This window comes from Rhinatrema bivittatum, chromosome 5 (assembly GCF_901001135.1).
Source record: "Rhinatrema bivittatum chromosome 5, aRhiBiv1.1, whole genome shotgun sequence".
Taxonomy (NCBI): domain Eukaryota; kingdom Metazoa; phylum Chordata; class Amphibia; order Gymnophiona; family Rhinatrematidae; genus Rhinatrema; species Rhinatrema bivittatum.
This window is the reverse complement of record NC_042619.1, coordinates 289,624,615-289,643,658: the sequence shown is the minus strand read 5'-3', so window position 1 is coordinate 289,643,658 and position 19,044 is coordinate 289,624,615. Positions and strand designations below refer to the sequence as shown.

General features: G+C 44.5%; 1 protein-coding gene across 3 annotated transcripts in view; it reads left to right on the top strand.

Annotated features, from left to right (window-relative positions):
• The window catches only part of DOCK5 (dedicator of cytokinesis 5), a 304,075-nt gene that overhangs the window by 230,502 nt on the left and 54,529 nt on the right, over positions 1-19,044 (top strand). For all 3 annotated transcript variants that reach the window (XM_029604105.1, XM_029604106.1, XM_029604107.1), the window contains 5 exons: positions 2,892-2,990; positions 3,525-3,619; positions 4,045-4,123; positions 10,462-10,562; positions 14,249-14,307. In XM_029604105.1, the coding sequence (XP_029459965.1) occupies positions 2,892-2,990; positions 3,525-3,619; positions 4,045-4,123; positions 10,462-10,562; positions 14,249-14,307 (433 nt within the window). The remainder of the gene's footprint in view (positions 1-2,891; positions 2,991-3,524; positions 3,620-4,044; positions 4,124-10,461; positions 10,563-14,248; positions 14,308-19,044) is intronic.

Sequence of the window (19,044 nt, the reverse complement as noted above, 5' to 3'; positions counted from 1 at the left end):
AACCTTTTGGTTCTATTTCCCTTCCACCCCCACCATTAATGTAGAGAGTAGTGATGGAGCTGCATCTAAGTGAAATATCTAGCTTAATTAGTTTGGGGTAGTAACCGCCGCAATAAGCAAGCTACACCCATGCTTATTTGTTTACCCAGACTATGTAATTCAGTCCTTGTTGGTTGTTCTTCATTCCCCCTGCCGTTGAAGCAGAGAGTTATGCTGGATATGCATTGAAAGTGAAGTATCAGACTTTCTCCCCTGCTGTTGAAGCAGAGAGCTATGCTGGATATGCGTGAAGTATCAGTCTTTCTCCCCTGCCGTTGAAACAGAGAGCTATGCTGGATGTGCATTGAAAGTGAAGTATCAGGCTTATTTGGTTTGCGGTAGTAACCGCCGTAACAAGCCAGCTACTCCCCGCTTTTTTGTGAATGCAAATCCTTTTTTCCACATTTCCTCTTGTCATTGAAGCTTAGAGCAATGTTGGAGTCTCATTAACCGTGTGTATGTTTATTGAATAAGGGTATTATCTCCAGGGAGTAGCCGTCATTCCCGCGAGCCACCCACTCTTCATTCACGTCCTCTTGACTTTATGGATCCACAGTGTTTATCCCACGCCCCTTTGAAGTCCTTCACAGTTCTGGTCTTCACCACTTCCTCCGGAAGGGCGTTCCAGGCATCCACCACCCTCTCCGTGAAGAAATACTTCCTGACATTTATTCTGAGTCTTCTCCCTGGAGCTTCAGGGAGGAAGAAGCGAACCACAGGCAGTCCACCCAGTTCTTTGTGTCTTTTGACCCCAACAGGCTGGGGGCAGCGGTAGTTAAGCAAACCCTATCAAACTGGCTGGTGGATTGTATCGCCTTTTGCTACGCGCAGGTAGGCCTCCAGCTGGTCGGCAGAGTGAAGGCTCGGTGCAGGCCATGGCAGCATCAGTGGCCCATATGCGTACGGTCCCCGTTACGGAAATTTGCCAGGCTGTGACCTGGAGTTCCCTCCACACTTTCACAGCTCACTACTGCCTTGACAGGGATAGCCGTCAGGTCAGTGCCTTTAGTCAGTCCGTCCTAAGCAACCTGTTCCAGACTTGAACCCAACACTTTTCATTTGTGCTCCTTGTGGGACCAGACCACCTCCTGTTTTTCCACAGCACCACAGTTGTATTGTGATCATTGGCACCTTGTTCGGCCGCTGTTGGTTTCTCTGCTTGAGAGGAGCAGTCTAGAGCTCTGTACTTACCTACATGTGAGGACCACCATCCTGCTTGTCCTAGGAGAAAGCACTTACCTGTAACAGGTGTTCTCCTAGGACAGCAGGATGTTAGTCCTCAGGAATCCCACCCTCCTCCCCATGATGTTGGGTTCACCTTCGGTTTGTTATTTTATTTTTTCGCTCGACAGTTTTGCTGTGTTACAAAACTGAAGGGGGACCTTGTGTGGACACATGGATAGTAGTAGGCTGGGCATGCTCAGTCTGCTGGCCAAAGTTTCTAGAAACTTTGACAAAACTTTTCTGTGCCGGGCTCCATTGGATGATGTTACCCATATGTGAGGACTAGCATCCTGCTGTCCTAGGAGAACACCTGTATAGGTAAGCACCTGCACTCTCTGACAACTAGAAAAACATGTTTATCTCCTATAAAAATGGGGAACAATTGCAGTTTTATTATAATCTAATATCCTAGGTGCAGGCTTAAAAATAATCTTGTTTCCAGACAGTTATGACTAAATCTAACATTTCTTAGATCAGATCATAAGACTTAAAAAGATACAAAAACATAGTGTTAGCTCAGCTATCTGTTCCACAACAGTACTTCATTTTGTGTAGATGATTTTGATACATAGGCCCAAGATAACCATAACTAGGTGATCTTAACCTATTTAAATTCCACAGTACCACTGCTCTAGGTGAACCTTACCGCCTTGCACCCCACCCCATCCCTGCATTTATAATAAGATTATACATGAAAAATAGCATTCAAAATACAGTCTTCTGTGGTAAAAATATCACTTACAGTATGTATTTTATAATTTTACTTGCACTGCAGTGGTGTGAGCCAGAAAATCCTGCAAGAAAGACACTTAGTCTTCATAGTCTTCAGAAAGCCATGAGTAAACGGAATTACAATTACAATCTAGTAAACCTCGCATATCAAAACAGCACTAACTGCCAGCACGCTAACAACTGTACCTATGAAAAGGAAACAGGCTGCTATAGATCCCTGCACAGAAACTACATGCTAGCAGAATACCTCACTTGTACACAAACAAATACACACACTCACACAGTGTTTCTCACGCATATGCTCATTCTCACACACATGCACACACACTCTCATACATATGCTCACACACTTGCTGTCTCACACACATGCACACATTTTCTCACACACACATTCTCACTTGTACACTCACACGTGTGCTTTCACATGGTCACACGTATATACTTTTTCACACACATGCTCACACACAAAAAGGTGGGCCTTAAATCCAAATAATAAATAAATAGCTCTAGACATAGGCCACACCTCAATGATGCTATGTATTATTTCTATATGACTCAGAAGTGGGATTCGTGCATGAGAAGCAGCTTTGTACTGACCAGCTCTGCTTGCTTCTGAGACAGACTTTACTCCAACATTGCTTTTTGGGGTCTCGTAACTTTTTTTAGTAATGGAAAATCTCCACCACATATTCTGCCCTGTAGTAGAACATCTAAACACCAGGAGGTTTGAATCATTCTCACAGAAGGAACTGGACATTTGTATGTAAATGAGGTTGGGTTTTATTTCTTGAAGATCTGTTTCAGACTTCCCTAAATGTTGGTTTCCTGTTCGCAGTAGAAAGAAAAGAATGGTTAACAGATTAGCATCTCATTCCCTTTTCTGTTTTTTTTTTCAGGGTACGTTTGTAGCTTGTATGACAGCCATCCTGAGACAGATGAATGATTCCCATTATAACCACTATATCAACACTTTCAAAACAAGACAGGACATTATGGTGAGTTGCCTGCAGTGAGGCTGTAGCTCAGAGAACATATGTGGCTGACAGAAAGTTTCAGTATAAAACTGTTGCTGTAGAGGGCATTCAAGACCAGTATTTCTGTGTTCAGTTATTAATGCTATGTATCTCAGAATGCATGTTCTCTTAACTCCTCGCTCTGCAGTGGCTTATTGAGTCCTTGAAACCATGAAAGTGGGAACACAAACTTTATTCAAATCCTTCCCTAGAGCTTTTTGGATTTTTGGCACAAATACTGAAGCTGAAATACTCTTCTGTGTGGACGGAAATCATTATTAAGTACTGAGGAAGGAAGCATCCCTTTGGTTCATTATGCCCGATGGAAGCTTGGTTGCACCCTGTGTCCTTGGAATGCCCTAGGAGTTGAACAAACTTTAAACATGTTTATATTCAACCAGTTTTATCTCCTTTTTTTTGGCTTAGAAATAAATGCAAATGCAACATCTGTGCTTAAATGAGTTAATATGTATCACCACAAGCTCTTCTAACCCTGCTCCTCCGATATTTCCATAGGATTTCCTGATGGAGACGTTTATCCTATTCAAAGACCTAATTGGAAAGAGCGTCTATGCAAATGACTGGATGGTGATGATAATGATGCAGAACAGGTGGGTCAGGCCTTAGCAAAAAGGGGCAGGTTAGCTGGCTGTGCAAAAGGTATGATTTGCTTTTTTTGGATTTTCTTCCTCCAGTGGATTTTATGTGGGAGTCTGTTTAACCGTTCAGGTAGTTTCACAGAATTGTCAGTTTCAGCTTCCGGCATATGTTGGCAACCCTGGAAGCTCCTGTATATCTCCCGTACCAGAAGACAGGTGTTTTACACCTGTCCTGTTAATAAGCAGGCTTCCTCCCGCCTTCCCGTACCCCCCATTAACTTCTCCTTCTCTAGTCGCCTGCTCCCTCCTCTGCTGGATGCTCTAGGTCTGAAGCAGGTCCCATTCTCTCTCCAGTCTGCTGCATCATCATTTGACAGAATGACATTTCTTTCCTCCCCCCCACCCCTCTGTTTCTTCTTCCTTTTCTTTCTGTCCAGGGTTTTCCTCCAAGCAGTGAACCAGTTTGCAGGAGTCCTAAACAAACTTTTCTTGGACCAAACCAACTTTGAATTACAAGTGAGTCTATGCAGAGCACCATTGCAGTGATCTGTTTATTTAATTTATTGCATTTTGATATTCCGTGTTTCCAGTAGGAAAACATAAAGTGGAGTACATAGTGATGTTCCCCAGAACTCTGTTAAAAGGGGACACAGAAGGCAATAAGACAGATTATGTAGATGGCAGGTAGGGAGGGGGAAGAAAGATTTTTAAGAGCCACCAACAGCTGTTTTCCTAGCGTGTAGCCAGATGGACTCAGGACCAATGGGTTATGCTCCCCTGCCAGCAGATGAAAATGGAGGCAGATTTCAAAGCTGACGTCACCCTAGTTGCACCCCTGCAGTGATCTAAGCCCTTTAGTATTTCTCCATCTCCAGCAGATGGTGGATATACCTCTCTATGGGGATTGCTATACCTTTTGGAAGGAGAAATTCTACATTTAAATTGGAGAAAAAATTGAGCCCCACTCTCCTGCGGTGATACCTAAAGGTCCCTCCCCAAGTTGAGAAATCCTGAGGTGATTTCTGAGATCTCTCAGAGGTGAGCCTTGGTCCAGTAGCCGGTTCCTGGTGTGGACTTTGCTGCTGAAGCAGCTGAAAGGCAGCAGGTGCAGGAAGCCGAGCGCGGCGGTGACGGACAAAGCCCTTTTCCCCCTCAGCCAGAAACTGTTTCTGTTCTCAGCCAGTAAGCACTGAACCCAGGTAAGTTTAAAAAACAAAAAAAAAGAGAGAGAAGAAGATTTACCTCCCAATTCAGAGACATTTGGAGGGGTTTCGGTAAGACTTCTTCCTGGCTCCTTGCTCAGCGCACCATTCCGATATCATTCCTGATCCCGTTTGGGATAAGGGGAAGTGGGCTTCCGAATGGTTTGAGTGGCCCCCCGGTGGGCTAGACCGCACTTTAGGCTTGATCGGAACACTGCGTGGTAGGCCACGGCGGTGCCATCATCCGCACATCTTTCTTGTGCCGTATTGCCCTCCATAGAATGTCAGTATGTGCAGTGTGTTGGCTCTGCGCATGTGCTGCGTCACATAACATTGCATGCATACATACGCACACAACCTAGTAAACGCAGAATACAGATAAAGCTGGGCGCAAGGGCTGTGCCGCATCCCATCTAGGTGCCCGAAATCTGTGTGCATAAAATTTTAAGTGTGAGCCAACAGAACATAGTTAACCGCCACCAATGGCTCTGTTAGCCAAAACACATAAGCGCCTTTCTCTCTGCACTGCTTGTCATATTAGGACTTCACAATCTGACAGGATTCCAACTTATGTCAGGAAGCCCAGGGAGAGTTGGCCTCCCAGTCTTTGCTAAGCCCGGCTCCTCGCATTTAGAGGATGGGTTAGCCACAGCCTTAACTGGAAGTACCCCAGATCTGAGTATCCCCAAGACTGGGTCATCCATGGAAGAGGGAAATTCAATGGCATCTATCCCAGTACCTCCTGAGCTAGGCATGAACCCGGCTGCCTTCTCTTGGGTGGAATTTTTCCAGAGCCTCCAAGCCTTCATACAGGCACAGTCTCTTACCTCACTTACCCCTGTCCGGATGGAATCTCAGCCGGTAAGCCCTCCCTCTCCCAGACCTATCAGCAGATCTCGAGGCATGCCTCGCCTCGCCAAGGGTATCCCTGGCAGGGACCCGGACGGCATGGGTGAAGAGGTGTTAAGAGCATGGCCTCCGGCAGCTGTTACGAACCGAGGGCTTGGAGGCCTTCGGCTATTGTTACGGGCACGGAGGCACGGTCGTTTCTAAAGCAGGTGATGTGAGCCCTTGGGCCACGGCATGACTCAGGGAGGAGCCCCAAGACACACCGCGGGAGGTGAGCTGGTGCGAGCACGGGTAACGAAGAGCAGGACAAGGCTGAAGCGAAGACAAGGAGACAGGGTCTGACCCTCTACTGGACCTACATGCCCCAGAATGACCAACAATGCAATGTTGATCGATGAACAGTCCTCCGACCGTTACAAGCCCTTTTGGACCTGCCGCTGGGTACAGCAAGAGGCGGAAGGCCGGACAGAGGACGAGGGCAGACGGAATCCTTGAAACACAGAAGACTTGGGACGAAGACTCAGGCGAGGACACTAGACGAGGACTGAAGCGAGGAAACTGTAGACGAAGACTCAAGGCATGGAACCAAAGTGCTGGGTCAAGACTGACTGAAGAAGAATCCCTTTATAGGGCTGAAGCAGGAAATGAAGACCAGGTGGATTCCGTGGTGTCAGGAGGGCTCGAATGGAAGTCCGATGCACATAGCTCAGATGATGGAGAGTTGCTCCTGGAGGCAACTTTTATCTAAAAGAAGATGGTGAATTCAATACCGAGGAAAGACTCTAAGTGAAGGTCGTGACCAGGCAGCCCACAGGATCTTCACCATCAGAAGCCCGAGAACCCCCCGGGAGGAGCCCTTGAGGATCCGAGCCATTTGGACTTAGAAGCAGGCACCTGGGGACGAGTAGACGACAATAATTCTAAAGGATGTGAGTTGAGCAGGAAGTCAAAACCGAGAAACCCACAGAATTTTCACCATTGGAGACCCGAGATCCCCCCTTGAGGATCCGAGCCGCTTGGGCTTACGTGGGGTTTGCGGAAGTCTGAAGCTGAGCAGGCAGTGTAGACAAGAAGCTCAGGGTTGTTGCTTCCTGGCTGGCATGGCTAAATGAGAGAAGTCTTTATGGTTTGGTACAAAGATGTTGCATGTTGGGAAATCCATAAATACTTCAGGCACTCACAACGTAGTGAAGTCACTCTCAGATTAGATGGTCAGTAGGTGTTGCTATAGTACTTATGCAAGGGACTGTTTGTTGAGGATGATTGTTCCAATGACGATGAAGATGAAGTTCCCTTAGGACTGTGTCAAGGAACCACTACGACGGATGGAGCTTCAAGAGACAGGCTCGAAGACAGCAGAGAATTCCATGGATATGCCGTGAATCTCCACAGATGCATAGTCGAATGCAGCTCGACAACGAGGCAGTACAGCAGAGCAGAGGGCAGGAAATCAGGATCCTCCAAACCGGGTACTGGTGGCTTGGAATAAAGGTGAAGGATGCTAGAGGACCCATGATAGCGAGCTCGGGGTGCAGAATTGCTCGTGAAGGTGATCCTGAGTAGGATCCAATGGCATAGAACGAAAGCTGGACCGAACTGTGGATTCAGGAGATTCGCAGGAAGGTGACATCTACGAAGAACCAACAAGTAGTCTATAGCTGGGAACTCACTTGCGGATATGAAGAGAGGCTTCTAGTTGAAGATAGCTCCGAAGGCAAGCACTAGGACAATGCAAGCAGGAGCGGAGTCAGAAGCGAGGAGTCGAAGACGAGTCTAGCGTGCAGGCGCCTCCTGCTGGTCGTAAGAACCCTAGACATGAAATGTGGAAAGGAGCTTCAAGCTGAGAAGACTCCAAAGCCAGCACTAGGCCAGTGCAAGCATGGAATGAATGGACAGAGATGAAGTGAAGACAGGTCACGGGTGCAGGCGCCCCCCTGCTGGTTGGAAAAGCCCAGACCTGGAGTGGTGTAAGGTACACTTCAAAGGCACGTATTCCCTGAAGCTTGAAGATTCTCGAAGTTGAGGTTACTGATTGTTGGATGTGGAACCTAGGTGCAGGCGCCTCCTAGAACCTGGGTGCAGGCGACTCCTGCAGGTTGTATGAAACCCAGGGAGCTGGACCACATCGGAGTGGGAAGAACGGAGATGAACACTGGAACCGTGGCAGGCATATCCTGCCAGTCAAGGAAGTTCCAAGACGAGTGACTGCAGAGATGGTCTGGATGCAGGCGCCTCCTGCAGGTCGTGGAACCAGACAGCTGTAGCGGAGCGACATCAACAACAACGAAAAAAGAATTGACTAAAGCAAGCATTAAATGTCCAAGAAGCTAGGAGCAAAACATTCTCTGGGCAAAAGCAAGCTGAAGAAAGTCCAGAATCTGAAAAAAAAAATTTCCATGCAAAAATCAAGGCCAAAAAGTCTAAAGAAAACTGGAACTCATCGGGCACAGCTCACTGAGCTCATGGCCTTTGGATCCTGTTACGAGCACGGCCTCCAGCAGCTGTTATGAACCAAGGGCTTGGAGGCCTTCGGCTATTGTTACGGGCGTGGAGGCGCAGTCGTTTCTCAAGCAGGTGATGTGAGCCCTTGGGCCACGGCATGAATCAGGGAGGAGCCCCAAGACACACCGCGGGAGGTGAGCTGGTGCGAGCACGGGTAACGAAGAGCAGGACAAGGCTGAAGCGAAGACAAGGAGACAGGTTCTGATCCTCCACCTGACTCAGGCGAGGACGCTGTAGACGCGGACTGAAGCGAGGACACTGTAGACGAAGACTCAAGGCATGGGACCAAAGTGCTGGGTCGAGATTGCGACGCAGCGCGCCCTACACAGTCCACCCACAGGACTGGTCGTGGACCACGCTGGGCTCGAAGCAGGCTCCAGGAGGAATAGTGGAAGCTGATACCGGAACATGACGAAGATACTGAAGAGGCCTGCCCTACACAGTCCACCCGCGGTACTGGTCGCAATTAGCAATAGGCTCTGAAGACCAGGACAAGATTCAAGCACAAGATTTGATTCTCAAGGATTAAAAACATAGGACTAAAGCAGAAGTCTTCCGGAGGATTGCACTGTGGAGATGAAGATGGCGTGCCGGCGCCTAGAGGAGGTCCCTGGAGGAGGGCCCTTGAGGAAGACAGTACCATGGTCAGCGGCGTCTTACACCGCGCAGGACAGAGAGGAAGAGGCAGGTTTTGGGACGGCTCCAGGCCGCAGGATGACGTCCATACTTTGGGTAGGAGCTAATTTCTGAAAGTAAAATGTGGCTACACATTTTACTTATTGAATCGCGCAGGAATACCTAATAGGGCCATCAACATGCATTTGCATGTTGATGGCGCTATTAGGTTCGGGGGGGTTGGATGCGCGTTTTGGATGCGATATTACCCCTTACTGAATAAGGGGTAAAGCTAGTGCGTCGAAAGCACGCATCTAAATGCCGGCCTGAAGATGAAGCAGCTTTGCGAGCTACCATAGCTCGCTGGATCAAGGAAGAGATCACAGGAGCTTATGTAGAGGCAGGGAAGTCTTTACCCTTTCAGGTTAAAGCTTATTCCACTAGAGCTCAGGCAGTATCCTGGGCGGAAGCAAAGTTACTGTCTCTAGTCAACATCTACCAAGCAGCGACGTGGTCTTCCTTGCACACCTTCTCCAGGTTTTATCGCCTGGATGTCCAAGCCCGAGCAGACGCAGCCTTTGTGAGGGTGGGACTAACCAGATCACGGGCAACCTCCTGCCCCATTCGGAAGTAGCTTTTGTATATCCCATTGATCCTGAGTCCATCTGGCTACACGCTAGGAAATGGAAAAAGTACTTACCTGATAATTTTGTTTTCCTTAGTGTAGACAGATGGACTCAGCATCCCGCCCATGGCTGCCCATGAACAGTGTCAAGGAATCGCACATGAATCTCGATCCCAAAGAGGTTACAGATAAGCCATCACCCTATCCCTAGATCTGGGCATCTGTAATATTGCTGGGATTTAGCGCTTATGTTTTGTTGAATACATTTATAGTCACCAGTTTTAATCAAGTTTTTAATCAAGTTATTAAATTGTATTCAAGTTTTTCAATAGTATGTCTACAATGGCTTTTGAAGAGAATACTGAATGACTGAGGTCACAGCAGGGGTATATGTAGGGTGATATCAGCTTTGAAACCTGACTCCATCTCCATCTGCTAGCAGGGGAACACATAACCCATTGGTCCTGAGTCCATCTGTCTACACTAAGGAAAACGAAATTATCAGATAAGTAACTTCTCCAAACAACGCTCTCATCCGGAGTCTCTACCTTTTTTCGCAGCAGACAGAACCCACCTAGAAACAGGATACTGCCCCCTACCTATGCTGGGGCTTCTTAGAGACCCAACTGGGCTGTTCACACATGAAATCAGCATGCACGATATTCTGTTAGGTTTTGGTGTCATTTCGGGTGGGAAACACTACAAAAAAAATGTAAGAAATATTGTTAATGTTTTCATGTTGTTTTACAGCGACAGCACATCTCTAATAAATATGCCTCAGAAAATGTCATTTCCACTACTGAACAAAGTACTGTTAATATTGGTTAGGAAGAATTGTTTCTTATTCTAGTAGAACATGTTTTGATAAACCTATTTGTGCAGCCACTAAGGAGAACACCAAGGAGAGTAATCTGTGGATTGCGTTTATTTTTGTATTGATTACAGAATTGGTATTTAAGAGTGATACAAGTAATCTTCCTTTTTTAATCATATTTGGATATGTTTTCAATTGCCTGACCCTTGACCCCCTTCTGTGACCTCTTTTGTTTTTCTTTTGACAGCTTTGGAACAACTACTTTCATTTAGCAGTGGCCTTCCTAACCCATGACTCCCTTCAGCTGGAGAACTTCTCCCAGGAGAAACGCAACAAAATCCTGAAGAAGTAGGTCCTGTATCTCAAGACGTTCCTAACCTGACCAGTCCCCGGAATCAAGTTCAACAGTCATTCCACCCAACCGTATGACCAGACAAATCAGTGTCATTTTAAAGGGTTTGTGTTGCAGACTCTCTGTTTTGGTCAAATGTGACCACACACCAGTCATGTAGTACAACCTCCCTGGTTAAGCAACTCAACTTTGTCTTTCACTAGCATGGCTTTTAAACTTTGGGGAGGGGTAGGATTGGTTCACCAATCACTTTTGAGGATTTACTTTAAACATGGCGAAGAGTGCACATGTCAGATGTTTTCTGGTTGCTAGCCACACCTCTTGTCCACTGTAGAGTGCAGGTTCCTATCGGCTGAGCATCTATAATGAGAAAAGAAGTTTAGGGAGACTACTAATGGATTGGGTAGGAGAAGAAAAATACGAATGACAAGTCAAAGCTCGGCCTGGTCTAATCAGGAAAACAAAAATGCTGTAAGATTAATTAAACATGGAAAAAAAAAACCCCAAAAGAAAGAAACATTAAAAAACGACTTCTCTTTTGAATTTTAAATTTCATGTTTTTATGAATATGGCTAAGGCCACACAATGGAAAAGGAAGCAATTTCTTTTGATGTGCCTCTGGTGTTGTAGTTTGGGGGTATATTTTGGCTGAATTGTCCTTGTAAATGTGTGATTAAATATTAAGCAGTAAGATATGCATTTTTTTGATCCTCCTCAACTTACAAACTTTTTAAGTACTAGAATGAGACCTATGGGAGCTCCCCCTGTTATATCTTCTCCTGTGATATTTCCTATTTCCATGTCGTCCAGCTACACCAGTCCGGGCAGCACCAGTGGGTTGTTTCCCCTTACCAGCAGATGGAAGTAGAGCAACATGCTGTTTTTTGCCCTGGATGAGGGTTTTGCCTTCAGCTCCCTAAAGGTACAGGTGGCTACCATCTCGTGTTACAGAGGGTGTCTGAAGGGAGTGCCTGTGGCGGCACATCCGAATGTTGGGCGTTTTCTATACGGTGTTAAGAGATTGTGTCTGCCTTTCCGACCCCTTTTTCCTTAGTGGGATCTTTCTTTGATGCTGAAGGCACTGGCAGCAGCTCCGTTTGAGCCCTTGAAGCATGCTTCTCTCAAAGATCTCACCCTGAATGCAGTGCTTTCGGCCATTTGTTCCGCCTGATGAAGTTTGGAGCTTCAAGCTTTTTCCTTTCGTGATCCCTTTCTCATCATCTCCCCTTGCATGATTGTCTTTCGGCCTGTGCCTTCCTTCCTCCCAAAGGTCAATTCCTTTGTTCATCTCAGTCAGGAGGTTTCCCTCCCAGCCTTTTCTTGAGAGGTGTGCAAAAATGAGTTCTGATTTCTAAGACGTCTGGATGTCTGCTGGTGGCTCATTCGTCACGTGGAAGTGACAAACTCGTTCCTTAGTCTCAGCAGGCTATTCATCTTGTTTGGTGGACTGCGTAATAGGGAGGCTGCCTCCAAAACCACCCTGGATCAAGGAGGCAATGATTTCTACTTGCATAGTGGCAGGGAAGAACCCGCCCCGAAGGCCTACCAGCTCATGCTGCGAGAGCGCAGTCATCTTCATGGCGGAGGTAAAGGTGCTCACTCTGGCGAACATTTGCAGGGTGGCCACCTGGTCATCCCTGCATTCCTTTTTAAATCATTATCGGCTGGGCGTCCTGGCCAAGGAGGATACTGCCTTCAGGGCTAGGGGCTCTCCCTCTAATCCACCTGGGTTATGGGAGCTTTGGTACTTCCCACTAGTGCCGCCTGGACTGCTGTAGCTAGATGACATGAAAAGGTAATTTTTCTTACCTGCTAATTTCCTTTCCATTAATCCTGCTACCCAAATCCAGGACCCACCCAGGAAGCCGGTCCTCTTTCAGCTCTTTACTCTGTCTGTTTGGCTTTGTTTTCAGGCATTTGCTTTTTTCCCTCTTTTGTTGTTATGTTTAGAGGGCATTGATGACCAGGAGGATTGGTTTATCCACTTACCCTATTGGATTTAAAAAAAAAAAAAAAAAAAGCAAAAGAAATCTGTTGAAATGTTTGGGTCTGGCTTTGGAGCGTTGACAGTGGTTTACTGGATTTTTCCAGAGCCGATGTCATGCTGGGAAAAAATGTTCTACCTCCATCTGCTGGTAGGGAGAAGCAACTCACTAGTGCTGCCTGGACTGGGGTAGCAGGACTAATGGAAAGGAAATTAACAGGTAAGAACATTTCTCCTTAGTTTGCCCTTGTTTATAATTACGCATTTAAAATTAGTTGTAAGGGTTCCATTGCCTCAGTCCTATTTTCCTAGTATTGTTTATATAAAGGGTTTTCAGTTTGTTCTGGACACTCTCCCAGTAGTGGACTGGTTGTTGTTCTTTTCTTTTTCCTTTTATAATTTGTTTCTTGATACTGTTTTCCATGCAAGAAGAAGTATTTTTGTATTTTTTAAATGAAAATAAATAAATAGTATAAAAAAATTATTTCTTGGAAAAATATTGCTAGAACATTTTTCATGTGTTTCTAGGAGGTATTTCACGTCTGGTGGTTTGCATTTAGTAAGAATTGGAGGCCTTTTCCTGTTTGTGTGGGACCCATCATATGTTAATTGCTCCTGCTTCTCCAAAATGTGCCCTAGATCTTCAAAGATGGTCTTCTCTGATATTTTTTATTTATTTTCTGTTTTTTGTATACTTTTCACTTCTGGGGGAAGACGAACCTATTGCTGAAGGAGAATTGCCTTTGTTCTAGAAACAGGAGCTGCAAGATCTTGGAAGCTCATGTGCAACAAACATCTTTATGTCTTGTATATGTATTTCCGTGCTAGTCTGATTAAAAAAATGTTAAGTTGCAAAGAAGCCATTTTTCCCCCAGACCAATACAGTTAGTAGAACTCTGCATTATTTATTACAAAATGTATAGTCTGCCATCTTACCGGGACCTCTCCATAGTAGATTACAAACAGAATAATAATTCACATCTTGTAAAGCTTTAGTCAAATGTCCAATTTTCAGATTTGTTGTTGTTTTGAAGAGGCACATAAGTCTTCCAGATCTTCCATGAATAAAATAACAAAAAAAGGGGGGGGGGAAAAAAAAAACATAGGCCAGTTCAGTGCCGATGCACTGCCATGTAGTGGGCCTGGATTGGAATTCTGGGCCAGGACTTTGCTTTCTGGCCTGGCCAAGGCTGAGGCTGCTGAGAAGAAAAGCATTCACGGGGGAGAGGAAATCTTGACCACCGCGCTACAGTGACACCTAGTGGCTAATCCCACCTTACCACATTCCAGAGGGAGCCGTGATCTGTGGCCCCCAGCCAATATCTGTTGCTGCAATAACTGGGTTATAAGTTGGGAAAGGATATGAAAACAGGGGACCCCCTTCCCTGGGTAGTTGTAAATGAAGGCTCAGGGAGCCATCGCCCAACAGATGGTGGAGTTAATTGAGTTGAAAGCCCAAAGGAGCAGGAGGAAACTGCAGAGTCAAATCCTCGTCCCCCACACAGAAATTGTTACTACCATGTAGTCAGTAACAGATCAGTGAAGTGCAGATTAAGAACATAATGGAGAAATAAAGTGACCCTCATTTCTGTTAGCACTGAGTTCACCTTCACCCTGCTCATTGTGGACTGTCAGAGGATACAGAACTTTATAGCAGCTTCCTCTAATTCATTCACCTGATGTATGTTTTCTGTCTAGATACGGCGATATGAGGAAAGAAATTGGCTTCAAGATACGAATTATGTGGTATAACCTGGGTGAGTTGCTCATTAAGTTCCTGAATAAAGCACTACCTGGTATGGAATTTTCTCACTGAGTTAATGAGATTCATCAGGGATTATTTGGCTTTTAGGAAAAATGCAAAACTTGTTTTTTTGCTGCAGCCTTTTCCAGTGAGAATATAGATTGATAGTTCTAATATGAAAGTGACCACTCTTCCAAAATGCTTTTACCCTGAATTATTTAAACTATGTAAGAACATAAGACGTTGCCATATTGGGTCAGACCGAGGGTCCATCAAGCCCAGCATCCTGATTCCAACAGTCACAAGTACCTGGCAGATACCCAAACAGTATCCTATTTCATCCTACTACTGCTATTTATCCTTTTTATTGCGTGACTGCTTTAGACTATTGCAATGCTCTTTATCTTGGCCTCTCGCTGACTGCTTTAACTTCAGAGGACTGCTGCCAAACTTACGTTGGGTCACACAAGTTTGATCATTTTACTCCTCTTTTGGAAAACTTACATTGGCTTCCGATAGTAGGAAGGATTAAATTAAAGGATCTTTGGATTTTAGAGATTTATACAGGGGACATTCAAGTTATTTAGCTGATTATTATTACCTTACAAGCTGGTCAGAACCTTACACTCTTCTGAATAAGAGCTTCATAATATACCTGCATCTATAATAAGAACATAAGAAATTGCCATACTGGGTCAGACCAAGGGTCCATCAAGCCCAGCATCCTGTTTCCAACAGTGGCCAATCCAGGCCATAAGAACCTGACAAGTACCCAAAAACTTAAGTCTATTTCATGTTACCGTTGCTAGTAATAGCAGTGGCTGTTTTCTAAATCAACTCAGTTAATAGCAGGTAATGGACTTCTCCTCCAAGAACTTATCCAATCCTTTTTTAAACACAGCTACACTAACTGCACAAACCACATCCTCTGACAACAAATTCCAGAGTTTAATTGTGCGTTGAGTAAAAAAGAACTTTCTCCGATTAGTTTTAAATGTGCTACATGCTAACTTCATGGAGTGCCCCCTAGTCTTTCTATTATCTGAAAGAGTAAATAACCGATTCACATCTACCCGTTCTAGACCTCTCAGGTTAGAGAGTACTAGATGGGTGGCTTGTAGTTACCAAGGGCCCATGCTATAGAACTCACTTCCATCTAAGATTTGTATGAAGTCCAACTATATGAAATTTAGAAAATTGGTTAAATAACCACGATTTAACCTATCTTTTAGAAATTGGTTTAGTAAATTGCCTCTGATCTTTTTAAGAACTAACTAAGGATTAGCTATTTATCCAGCTACGTTCAGCGGTCACCACTTAGCAACCACTGACCGTTTTTATTTGTTTTATATTGTACTGTTCTTTTTTTAAAAATAAGTTGTTTAATGGACGTGATTACTGTTTTATGCATTTTACTCAATTGTAAATATACACTTGTAAACTGCCCAGAATTTTAAATGGGCGTTCTATAAATTTGAAATAAATAAAATAAATACCATGCTACTAATGCCAGTAATAAGCAGTGGCTATTCCCTAAGTCAGGAACTAGCCCAAATCTTTTTTTAACCTAGCTACACTAACTGCCTTAATCATATCCTCTGGCAATGAATTCCAGAGTTTAATTGAGCATTGAGTGAAATAGAATTTTCTTCTATTTGTTGTAAGTGTGCTACTTGCTGACTGTTATTTTTATGTTTTGATTTATGTATGATTAGCTATATTTATGTAACACCCTACTAGGATACATAATATAAGACGAAGTGCTAGGGAATTCCAAATCCTTACACTGGTCAGTGGTTTTAAAAAATAGTTGAGCAGATAGTGTAGAGGTCCAGGCTCGGAGGTTTTTCTCTACTAGACAAGCAAACGTCTCTCTGTGGATGAACAGACAGCCCCCTCAAGTAATTGACTTCTTCTGGCTAGTATCATTTCACTGGTAATTTCTACCTCAAGCAAATCCAAACCTTGGGAAAAACAGTTCAGTCCACAACATGGATTGGTGGTTTGAATAGTGTCAAATTTATTTAAACACAAAAAAATAGGTTTGCTTACACAAGTTCAGTCTTCCCCAGGTTTCCACTATAAAAAATAAGCAGGCAGTATTAAAACCAACACTCCTTAGCATAGGGAATTCATTCCTGGCAAAAACCAACACAGTTCAGTAGTAAGAAATTCGTCACTTACGCTACAAAAGACGTTAGCATAAATGATGAGGCTTCCGAGGCAGGCCTGTTCTTTTATGTGGCGTCCTCATGATTCTTCCTAGGGACTCATCCCAAAGGAAGCCAGGAGTTGAGTATAAGATTTGTTTCTTTCATGGAAAAATGTTCCTCCCTGAGTTTCTGCACCAAGGAACACAATACTCAGCAAACAGGCTGTAAACCAGGAAAGGGACTCTTCCTCTCACTGCAAGTCTCATCCTTTATTCCATTAGATATTGCCCTGTGACATCATCAAGGCTTAAAGGTATGGACACAAAATAGTAGTACGGGACAGCCACAGGGCCCCCATTGGTCCCTGGACTAAATTTCCTTGTCTGGGTTGTGTTAGGACAATATATACAATTAGTAGCTTAGGTAGTATTTTATTTGGCTAGCACAGAGTCAAGCATGTGCAAGGATAAGGGACACCTGAATGATCGATCTGCCTAAGGACTTGTCTTTAGCACATTTATAGGATTTTCACAGACATTGTAAGTCATTGAGGTCATGAACACTGCAGGTGGAAAGTTCCACCCCACAGGTGCGGTTAACCACATGTTCAGCTAAGGTAAAGCACAAGGCCCGTGTAAAGTAAAAAGGTACACGGAGTTAAGCTCACAGGTGTAGGCAACCACCAGTCCGCAGGCCAGAGAGAATCAGAGGGGTGAAAAGTTCACTGAAATGCAGAACTAAGGTCAGTCCTGCTGGGACTGGCTCTGGCGTCATCCACCTGCTCTTCAGAAATGATTGCACCTACAGCAGGTGGCTGTAATTCCGCTAACTAAGGCTGTCATTTACAGTGGAGCAGAGGTGCTAGATCCTCATATGTTACTGAGAATTAACTGCAAAACACTTCCTGATCTTTTAGGAAAGGGTCTTCTTGTAGAGAAGCCCTGTAAGCCACAATAATTCTAACATAAGAACATAAGAAATTGCCATGCTAGGTCAGACCAAGGGTCCATCAAGCCCAGCATCCTGTTTCCAACAGAGGCCAAACCAGGCCACAAGAACCTGGCAAGTACCCAAACACTAAGAAGATCCCATGCTATTGATGCCAGTAATAGCAGAGGCTATTCCCTAAATAAACCTGATTAATAGCAGTTAATGGACTTCTCCTCCAAGAACTTATCCAAACATTTTTTAAACCCAGCTACAATAACTGCACTAACCACATCCTCTGGCAACAAATTCCAGAGCTTAAATGTGCTACTTGCTAACTTCATGGAATGCCCCCTGGTCCTTCTATTGTCCAAAAGTGTAAATAACCGATTCACATCTACTCGTTCAAGACCTCTCATGATCTTAAAGACCTTTATCATATCCCCCCTCAGCCGTCTCATCTCCAAGCTAAGCATCCCTAACCTCTTCAGCCTTTCCTCATAGGGAAGCTGTTCTATCCCCTTTATCATTTTGGTTGGCCTTCTCTGTACCTTCTTCATCGCAACTATATATTTTTTGAGATGCGGCGACCAGAATTGTACACAGTATTCAAGGTGCGGTCTCACCATGGAGCGATTCAGAGGCGTTATGACATTTTCTGTATTGTTAACCATTCTCTTCTTAATAATTCCTAACATTCTGTTTGCTTTTTTGACTGCTACAGCACACTGAGCCGACGATTTTAAAGTATTATCCACTATGATGCCTAGATCTTTTTCGTGGGTGGTAGTTCCTAATATGGAACCTAACATTGTGTAACTACAGCAAGGGTTATTTTTCCCTATATGCATCACCTTGCACTTGTCCACATTAAATTTCATCTGCCATTTGGATGCCCAATCTTCCAGTCTTGCAAGGTCCTCCTGTAATGTATTACAATCTATTTGTGATTTAACTACTCTGAATAATTTGGTATCTGCAAATTTGATAACCTCACTCGTTATATTCCTTTCCAGATCATTTATAAATGTATTGAAAAGCACCAGTCCAAGTACAGATCCCTGAGGCACTCCACCGTACCCTTTTCCACTGAGAAAATTGACCATTTATTCCTATTCTCTGCCTTTTAACCAGTTTGTAATCCACGAAAGGACATCGCCGCCTATCCCATGACTTTTTAGTTTTCTTAGAAGCCTCTCATGAGGGACTTTGTCAGACGCCTTTTGAAAATCCAAATACACTACATCTACCAGTTCACCTTTATCCTCATGTTTATTAACCCCTTCAAAAGAATGAAGCAGATTTGTGAGGCAAGACTTCCCTTGGGTAAATCCATGTTGACTGTGTACCATAAAACCATGTCTTTCTAAATGCTCTGTGATTTTGATCTTGAGAACAGTTTCCACTATTTTCCTGGCACTGAAGTCAGGCTCACTAATCTATAGTTTCCCGGATTGCCCCTGGAGCCCTTTTTAATATTGGTGTTACATTGGCTACCTTCCAGTCTTCAGGTACAATAGATGTTCCCTGTACTTACCCAGATCAGTCCAGACTCCTGGGTTTTGCCTCCCCTCCAGCAGATGGAGATAGAGAAGTTTTAACGGACTCCGTCCTATACCCCTGAGGTGGCACCTAGAGTCTGTCAGTATTTCTCTGTCTGCAGCAGATGG